Source organism: Cynara cardunculus (genome assembly GCF_001531365.2).
Source record: "Cynara cardunculus var. scolymus isolate 2C chromosome LG 13, CcrdV1, whole genome shotgun sequence".
NCBI classification, from domain to species: domain Eukaryota; kingdom Viridiplantae; phylum Streptophyta; class Magnoliopsida; order Asterales; family Asteraceae; genus Cynara; species Cynara cardunculus.
This window is the reverse complement of record NC_037540.1, coordinates 10,154,897-10,165,409: the sequence shown is the minus strand read 5'-3', so window position 1 is coordinate 10,165,409 and position 10,513 is coordinate 10,154,897. Positions and strand designations below refer to the sequence as shown.

Sequence of the window (10,513 nt, the reverse complement as noted above, 5' to 3'; positions counted from 1 at the left end):
AGATATCTTTAAATTTATATTTTATTCAAAAATAAAAATTATCTGTTTTTTAAAACTATATAAAAATTATATTATAATATTTATAAAGATGAAATATTAAAATCGAAATATATCTTTTGCTAGATTATTTGAATCCTTTGGTAATTAAAAAACAATTCGTATATCGAGTCTTTTAACTCGCATTAAATATTTTGTAAATGATTTTTTTGGCAAAGAAAGATAATAATCTTTAATTATTTTGTATAATATCGTCAGCAACAAGACACAACTGAGGAAAACCGACGACCTACGCTTCCGTAAACGAATTCAAGATCAAACAATCCTTTTCTCCCATCCAGAATTCAAATTCTTGTTTAGATCGACGAACAATACCTCTATATACAGAAATCTACAAGAATAGTTGTTGTACCGTACGCCATGGGTTGCTCCTCCTCCCTTCCAGGTATTCTTAATTTTCTAATTTAGGGTTTTGCTGCTTCCTTCAATTAATTTGAAAACCTTCATCAATAACCTCATATTCGTTGAGTTTATTGATTCCGAGCTGGAAAAAGGTTTGAATATGACTTTGAATTGCGTTAGGTTTATATGCTTCTTGTTGCTAAAGCCGCCTTGTTTGATTGCCTAGCTTTGTTCCGTGATGGCGCTAATTTTATATTTGTTTTGCGATGTGATTTTGTTTCTTGGGGATTACTGCTATGCAGATAGGAGTGCGGGGCGGGCGGGTGGACTTAATCCGGATAACGGCGGCGATTCTGATGCCAAAAATCTACGTGTTAAGGTAGTTTTTTATTTGTAAAATGAGTCCTGTTTACAGTTCCATTGTGAATTTACTTTTTTGTTTTTCTGGTAATAGGTTGAATGTTAGCGAGTGTGTATGTAACATTTATCCATGATATGCGAGAATTCTTAGATTTCATTAAATAGTATTACTACAGCCTAGAAGATACCATTATCATATTTTTTTTCCTCAGACACTGTAAGTAACCCAACATGCAATACTCAGTTAATACGTAAGAGAATTTTGAGTTTGAGCTATTGTGGCCTTGGCTCCTGGGTACCCCAGCCGGACGAAGAGTGCTCTTAGTTCTTAACTTTCTCTTGATATGGTCAGATCCCATTTTGTTTATCCTGCTAGAAGTGTCGGCACAAAATAAACTTGAAGAGTTGAAGGAAAAGTTATTCTGACTGAGATGAGGAATCTTAATCGATTATGAGCTTCCTTAAGATGTAGGATTCTAAGATCTTGGGATCGCATTAATTAATGAAGTGAAAGGATCCTGGTTTGACGTATGGGACCAGAAATTCGTGAAAGAGTACAACATGCGTGTTAAATAATTCTATGTCCTATAGTATAACGTTCTATTATCAAGCTGTTAATAAATATATATGTCCTCATTGATTAATAGGATAAAATGTTCACACGACTAAACCTTATGTAAGGTGCATTGGTTAGCCTCATGGTAAAGCCTTTTCATGTTGCAACCCTGGAGTGAACATTAGAAGCTCGACAGAGCCCTTTGAAATAATTTTTCTAACAAAACACTTGATTTCATTACTTTATAAATAACTTGCCAATGTGCATTGCCTTGCGACCACATAGATGGATCGTGGATCCTTTCGCAATGCTTTAATTATCTCATAATCTCACACAAAAAAGTGAATTGGTTTCTTTGCTGTTATATTAAAGTCATTTACGGTTCATCAATCGATGAATGCACTTGAGTCATGCATGAAGCCAACATATTGAAAGGAAAAATTAAGGATAGATGAGAAAATGAGGAACTCCAGATTCAGTCTTTCCTGGAATACCATCATACTGTCATTGATACTATAAGAAACGAGAAAGGAAGCAAGAAAGAAGTGTAAGATATCTCAGATAAGTGATTTTAGAAAATTTCCAGGGAAATTAGGGGTAGGAGGGTTAAAATCTATTTCTGAAGTTGAGGGAATTAGCTGTAGAACTTCCTAGTTTAGCATAGCAGAAAATTGTATACATAGACGAGAATGAATTGTAGATGATGTAACACCATTTGCGGTTCTAAGCTCTAAAACTCAGGTTTTGGTACTCGAGAAAGCTGTTGCTGACAAAATCAATTGGTCAAATGGGCAAAAAGATTCGTGAAGAGTTGGTGTGCATACCGCTGGAAACCTCAAAACACCAAAGAACAATGTTGGAAATTATATGGAAAACCATCCACAAACAGTCGTGAATGGGGACAGAAAGATGGCCAACAAAGATATGCTCAGGTGGCGTTTCAAGATCCAACTCAAGTGCTTGGAGGATTTAGCATGGATGAGAAGATTAGACGTATGTTGGGAACCACAAAAAACGACTAGCAATTCTCAACCGATGAATTAGGGTATATGTTCATTGATACTTTCAGGTAAGGCTCTTACTACTCGTGGGTTGAATGCCTTAGGTAGTGAGCTTATGGATGCCTGGATCCTTGACTCCGGGGCTGCGAATGAAATGACAAATAAATTCAAAACCTATATGGCTAATCTTGTGTCTTAGCAATAGAAAGGTTGTTGTTGCTGCTAAAATCATAGTAGCAGGAATAGGAAGCATCCTGGTGACCTCAAAACTGCTGCTCCCTGTTATTTACAAATTGGTTTTCATACAAAAGCTTACCGAAGATCTTGTGTTATATTCCATGATTCTTGTGAATTTCAAGACCATGGTTTGGTGAAAAGGATTGGTCGCTAAGGAGCATACTGGCCTCTATTATTTGCATACATCAGGTCAACTAGTGTTCAATAAATCTGCCAAGTCCACATTTTCTCCTTCCAATAAGGATGTCATCTAGTTACATCATAGGTGCCTAGATCATGCGTCTTCACATGCATTGGAAATAATGTTTCCTTCTTTGTTTAAGGAATTTGATGAAAAAATTTGATTATGATATTTGTGACCATGTGGAACACACTCGTATACCATTTTCCATCCGTAATAAATGATCTTTTCTTTTTCTTTGATCCATGATATAATTGGAGACCAACAACTATTTCAAACATCTCAGGATGTAAGTGGTTGGTCATGATTATTGACGATTGCATGAGTCTCTTGGATCTATATTCTCAAAACTAAAAGTCTGAAGTGAGTCATGTTTTTCTTATCTTTCACGCAATGATTCAAAAAGGAGGAATTGTACACGAATCAATGGAGTAGTGAAAAGGAAAAACTGACATCTTCTTGACTGCGCTAGAGCCCTTATTGTTGCTGCGTGCGAAGTTCATGAATTGTACATGAATCAAAGTTCCTTTTTTGGAAGAATCTTCTTTAAACATTACTTGTTTCTTGAACCATGATATTTAGCAACCTACTTAACTGGTGCCAGGATCAGCAGCTGCGTGCAAAGTTTCTTCCTAGGTTTTGTTTTTAAATTGCATGGTGATTACTCCTTTTACAAGGCAGTGGTTCAAGTGAAGAAAGATAGAACAGTGCTAGAGATGTTTGGTCATCTCCAAAGGGGAAATCATGATTGGAAATAATTACCAAGAGGGAGGTAATAAAAAGTCAGTATAGGACAGAGAACTTTTTGGAAGTAGTTGAAGAGATTTAACGGGAATAATGGGTGGCTTTGCCCCAAATAGGAGCTTATGGTTGGAAGTTATTCCTGTTCTCCTGGGCATATGGTTTTGGTTCTACTACTTAATGATCTCTAAAGGATCTGGTTTTTGCATTATCCCTATTAGGTGGGACTAAAAGATGCTTATACTCATACTGATTTTTGCTACTACTTTTTGGGTTTCCACTATTGAAAAGTTCCCATTTATTTCTTCATGTTGAAATGTATGGGGTAGACTTCAGTGATATGATATTAATCTGGCGGAGTTTGTATGGTCCAATATTTTTGTAACTATGCTCCTATTCCAAAATTCAATCCAGAACTATTTCGAAACCAGCACTTTACCACTGGTCATTGTTAGCCCAGTTATTTTGCAAATTATATAAGCATAGCATATTCACAACTTGTGAAGCTCTGTTGACCAGACAATAAGTCCCAGAGAAACCAATCTTGGATCTGACACTGGTCATGCTTTATGAGTGACCGGTTGTGTACCTGTGTGATACAACAGGATGCAACATTTTTATGCAAATTGAGGGTGGAAACTTCATCTGATTTCTAATCAAAAAAGGAAATCTGGAATTTAGATTTGAGCAGAATAGAAAATATAGGTGGTGGTTTTATTTCAGTTTTATGATCGAGTATTATGTCGTATTACTAGAGTTCAGCGCTTATCTTGTATCTAAAAAGTGTTTATCAATTAGTTTTATGTAATTCAAACATGGTGCGTTAAGAAGTCTTAGGTATGCAGTAATAAGCTATAAACTTGAATTTCAAGAATTATGCATTAATAATACGTATCTAATGCTCAATAGGTCATTTTTGAGATTTTTATCAAATGCTTTATAATACAGTAAAGATGTAAAAATCAGGAATTTAAGACACAACTTTAGTAACTGTGTACTCTATCTTCCTACGACACAATGTGGGCTGCGCTTCAACTTGTTCCATGCTGAGACAGCTACACTTAGCATCAACACTTTCTTTTGATTACAGCTGGTGCTATTAGGGGACTCTGGTGTTGGGAAAAGCTGCATTGTTCTTCGCTTTGTCCGTGGTCAGTTTGATCCAACTTCCAAGGTAAACTATATATTATTTTTTTCCCATCAAATAGCAGGTTAAGGTTTGATACATATTTATTGTAGTTTATATTTTTGTTTACATTTTTTATTTTTTATCTTTTATCTTTTATCTTTTTTGAATATAATTCATAACTTTTTGCTAATTTTAATAACAAGTTAAGATTCTCCAGGCTGGCATAAATTCTGGGCAAAATGATCTATACTTGATCGTATTTTGGCATCCATGCCTCTCTATGTACCCTGCGAGGCAAATCATGATATGATTCACTTACCTATATTTTTTCATTAATGATCTCAGGTGACTGTTGGAGCTTCATTCTTGTCACAGACAATAGCTCTGCAGGACTCCACGACAGTTAAATTTGAAATTTGGGATACTGCTGGCCAGGAGAGGTAATTTTGCATTATTAACTTTTTCCCCGTTAAGAGGACTCATCGTGTTCATTGGTTTTATTGAGTTGGTATTCACATTTTTCCTACTCTATTTAACAAGGTAAACTATTTCTCTATTTGCAAATTGTCCAGATATGCAGCACTAGCCCCACTTTATTACAGAGGTGCGGCAGTTGGAGTTATTGTGTATGATATAACTAATCCCGACTCATTCAGTAAAGCTCAATATTGGGTCAAGGTATGGCTACTAGTATTTTGAATATTTATTCATTTCTTAAGTGGTCTCTTTTGTGTATATATACTTTAACCATTTCATGGATGTCTTTTATCCTCAACTCTGCATATTGTTCAACAATGTATGATAACATCAATAGACCACCAAGTTGAGAGCCAATGCTGTGACAATATAATACCTGAACTAACTAGCATGATTATATTGGGCTTCATCAAAGGTGAAATGTAACCAGATATTTAATTTGTTTTGGAAATCCAATAGAATGCCTTGCGACTATTGTTGATTACTTGGTCAATCACTTTCATAGTGTGTGTGTGTATGTGTGCTGAGTTTCTTTGTAGTCCTCATTTGTTGACTGGGGTCCTAGACAACTGGAGCAAAGTTCAGAGCCTAAAGCTCATAACAAACACATCCTTTATAAAAATACTTATGTAGATAAAGGTACAAATAATAATTTTGCACAAATATACTCTGATACTTGGAATTTGGGTTTTAAATTGTTTGTTGTACTAATGAGTAATGGAATACGGTATCCATTCTTTAAGTTCAGATGTCCTCAAAGCCTCTTGTGCATCAATATGTTTCTGGCAACAATGCTTAAAGAATGAATATGAATACGATGGCAATGCTCTCATATGTGATGAACTTTCTTATAGATGCAATTGAATAATTTTTGCGTCTTACAGGAGCTACAGAAGCACGGGAGCCCTGATATCGTCTTGGCTTTAGTTGGTAACAAAGCCGATCTTCAAGATAAACGAGAGGTGTCTGTTCAAGTAAGAAACATGCTTCATTTATTCGACCAAATAAATTTCTGCTTGGCCTACTCCATACTTATTTCTGATTTGCCCTATTTTCCCTTGTTTTAACCTGTTTTGTCTTTGTTTTCCCAAGGATGGAATGGACTATGCAGAAAAGAACGGTATGTTCTTCATTGAAACTTCTGCCAAGACAGCTGATAACATCAATCAGCTATTTGAGGTACAACATTTACTTGCTTTTATGCATTCTCTTCTATGTGTATTTCATGTTGAAAACAGACTTATACTTGTTTGAACTAGGAGTGTATTTGACTGAGCTTCCCTGGCTTGTGTAAAACTGGTAGGCTTGGGCTCGGTTGCTTACCAAGCTCAAAAAACACAAGCTAGGGTCGGCTTGCCAAAAGAGCTCGATTTTTTCGTACTACAACCAAACCAAACCAAACCAAAACAAAACAAGCTCAGTATATCCGCCATGGAAGTGAGGTCTGAGAGGCATAAGATGTACCAGACATGAGCTCTACCTCAAGAGTAGAGCGACTGCTTCCATGAAGACCTCCAGCTTGTGAAAAGTCTGCGAAAGAGAGATGCATATTTAAACAGCTAGTTATGAGTAAGCAACAGCATACGAGTATGTATAGTATAGGCAGGTTCATTAAAAACATAAGCAAGAGCCTTTGTTCATATGAATTTAAAATTAATTCCTTAAAACAAAGTTATAATCCTCTTTAGGAAAACAAAAACTAGAAGACCCCAGGAGGCTAGGATTTACCAGTAACCGTAAGTAATACCATTGTGCCAAATGACCCTTTGGTAAAGTTACTGATTCGTAGATGCTAATAAAAATATATTGAGGAGGGACTCGTAGATGCATTCTTGATGAACTAATTGTTTTTTTGCTTAGGAAATCGCAAAGAGATTGCCTCGACCTTCTCCATCATGATACCGCTTATTTGAAACGTCAACTGAACGTTGTTACGGTTGGTTGTGGGAAGTTTATGTATATTTGTGATAGAGCTGAGATGTTTGATGTGCATACATTATATTTGTGGATTCCATGTTGCATTTGCCAAACCCGAATTGCTATGAAAACTAAGACATGTTTCACCGAGCTTGGACGTCACATTTTATTGCAGCGGTTATCGTAAAAACATGGAATTATCGAGTGTGTTGCTATTTGAACGTCTATATGAAAAGTCGAACGTGAATCATTTGAAAATTGAAAAACAAAAGATTTTATCTCGATTTTGCATTATTGATATCATTTTTTATAATCTTTATATGTTTGGTATCAATGTTTCTTATTTTCTTTTTTATACTTTGTATGAATTTAATTTGTTCTAAAGTACTACTTAAAACACTAACACATACAAGTGTATGTGTGTGTGTGTAGAGATGAAGAATCGTGTGAGAATAAGAGTTAAGATGAGAAGTGTAATAAGGGATCTGGATCCTTGATCACTTTTAATCTTATCTCACCCTATGAATTGTGTTTCTCATGGAAATTGATCTGACACATTTCATTAGTGTTGATTTTCAATTAGAATTAATCTAATGGTGGAGATCCTTTCTTACCCTTCTCATTATAACTTTTATTCTTATCAGAATCAAACACACACACACATATATATATATATATATATATATGAAAAACTAAAAGAACACTCTAGTAACCATTTATCTAGACGATATACATATGTGCATATAAGTAACTGAAACAGTTTTCTGGTTTTATGCATATGTGCATACCATCCAGATTAACAGTTACCAGGGTGTTCCTCAGTTTTTATTTTTATTGAGGTTTTTCCTTGAACCTGACCCTACATGTGTGTGTATGCGCGCGTGCACGCACGTGCATACCTCATTCAACCAATTAGGGGTGTACGCGGGTTGAGTTGAGCGGTTTACAACAAACCCAACCCTATTATGGCGGTTTGAAAAAATCTTAACCTAACCTATTCAAAAGTATAACCCAACCCAACCTTTGCGGGTTGAGGCAGGTTGGGTTAGTAGTTAAATAAATTTGATGAATACAATAATTTATAAAACTTAAGTTTATAGATCATATTATAAAGTGTCCTACCTAAAAAGATTACAATAGGTTTATAGGCTGTTTTTGGACGTTTCAACAAGTGTTTTAGAATGATCTTTAAATAAAATGTCGTATTGGTTATTTTATAGAAACATTTTGATAAGTGTCCCGTAAAGTCATCTATTTATAAGACACCTATGTTCATATGACACTTTTTCAAGTCATGTCATATAAAATAACTAATACGACACTTTATTTTAAAAGTGTCAATAGAATTTGTTAAGACGCACAAAATCATCCTATAAACATATTGTAACTCTTTTAGATAAGACATTTTTGTTGTTTCGTCCTATAAAGTATCATATTATGACGCTTAGACATTTTAGACATCCTATAAGATCTAATGTAATTGTAGCGAAATGATATAACTAGATATTTTCTTTCCACTAAAGTACAACATAAAATGACGGAGTATTTAGATTGCTGGATTCGTCAATGAAATATCTATCAATATCATTTATATTCTCTAACATATCAATTTGTTGTTACTGTAAAAAATAATTTTTCTAATTAATTAGATTATTTGTTATCATTCTTTGATCGTGAATCTTTTTTGGTAACTTATACGTTTAGCTAAAATGAAATAAAACATAATATCAATAAAAATTATATGTTAGCGGCTGGTTGGACAGGTTGAGCTAGGCCCAACCCAATTTCAACCCTTCTAATTGTCGGGTTAGCGGTTTGGTGGGTGGGCGGTTTGACGGTTAGACAGGTTGGATTTAATTGGGTTGTTAACGGGTTGGGTTGGAAGGGATTCACGGGTAGACAGTTTTTTGTACACCCCTACAACCAATCATAGTTTTTCTTTTTTTCTTGTTTGTAATTATGAGAGGTTCAGGTTGATTGGTCATTTTTATTGTAGAGGGTGTTAATTATGGATATTATCAATTTTATTATATTAATTTTAAAGAAATACATAAAACAGTTTCATTAAAATATAAAAGCAACTATATATGAAATAATTCATCAACAAAAATATCATATAAAACAATTTCATCAGATTAAAAAATTTCATGAAAATTTCAGTAAATTAAACAATAAAATCGACGGATGATAGTTTGTATGGTTTGTTTAAATATAGGTGGTTTGTATTTGATTGCTCCTACCTATATAACTATACAATATTATAAAGCATTTGACTCTCTTTTTGAGAATCCATACATCACTTATCACTGTATGGACAACATCATATTTTGGCTCTCTCTTCAGCCTCGCGTCTCTTATCTCTAGGAGGTCTTCCTTTGTTAGCAGGTTTTTTTTGAAAGATCTCCTGAAATTGTAGTGTGATATTCTGACTCCTCATTACTAATAAAATCAAAACGAATCCTCGTTACTAATGGAATCAAAATGATCTTTGGAGATCACTAGGTCTATGAATGCGACCTCATCTGCTTTAGACGACCACGACCCACGAGTCTCAGGCTCTCAGCTTCTGTTCTGAACTTCTAGCTTATGTTTCCAACTTCTATTTCTAGCTTCTATCTCAAGGTACCACGAGTCTGGAGTCTGAATTTTTAATCTTGGTTGATAAGAAAATCGAAGCAGATTGGTCAATTAAACTCCCTCTGTTTATGTACAATTCTAAGAAATAATATATGAACAGCTATTTTTGGATTGCTATACCATCATTATTACGGCTATTTCAAATATCGGTCCCACTGTAATTTTGTCTTTTTATCGCTACAACAACATAACATGTCAAGTTGGTGCACTCTTAAATATATGGTTACTTTCTCAATTTTGTTGCCATAAATGGGTTATTTAGTGGAAAATCAGTTGGAGAATCTCTTGAAATAAAAAATAGATTAAAATCTTCAATTTTATCTCTTTTAAAGAACATATTGTCAAACATGATTAGTTTTAGTTACTTAGGTTTTCAGTTAATTAATTATCAATCAATCTCTAAGTTTTCAGTTAATAACTAACTTTTCTAATAAGAACTATTATTTAAACATAGCTAAATCCTTTTTGAGCGTCAATATATATATATATATATATATATATATATACACACACACATATATATATAGAGAGAGAGAGAGACACTTATGATCATGTGATGACAGACTATTTCCATAAGATCATTTTTTCATACTTGAAACTTCACAACCTTCATAGTGTTTTTACTGTGAAAGTTGGGATTTTTTATAACTTCATAACATTTTGCTATAAAGTTTTAAGTGTAAAAATATAATCTCGCAAGTCTCATGAAAATAGGTTGGTCTCACGCGAACACGACCATATATATAGGGGCCTAATCAAATGAGAACTAATTAGTTTGTGGTAACTGTGAGAACCAATATTAACCACAAATCAATAGATAAATTAGGAAATTTTGGCAATTTTGAATTAAAATATTAATGCAAGAATATTTTTGGTAT

At 34.2% G+C, this 10,513-nt stretch overlaps 1 protein-coding gene across 1 annotated transcript; it reads left to right on the top strand.

Annotated features, from left to right (window-relative positions):
* The first annotated feature begins 244 nt into the window (after positions 1-244).
* Positions 245-7,256, top strand: LOC112524603 (ras-related protein RABF1). Its single transcript, XM_025134503.1, has 8 exons — positions 245-442; positions 702-778; positions 4,566-4,649; positions 4,950-5,044; positions 5,177-5,282; positions 5,966-6,055; positions 6,174-6,260; positions 6,942-7,256. Exons 1-8 carry the CDS (start codon positions 418-420, stop codon positions 6,978-6,980), a joined length of 603 nt encoding a protein of 200 aa, XP_024990271.1. The 5' UTR covers positions 245-417; the 3' UTR covers positions 6,981-7,256.
* The last annotated feature ends 3,257 nt before the right edge of the window (positions 7,257-10,513 follow it).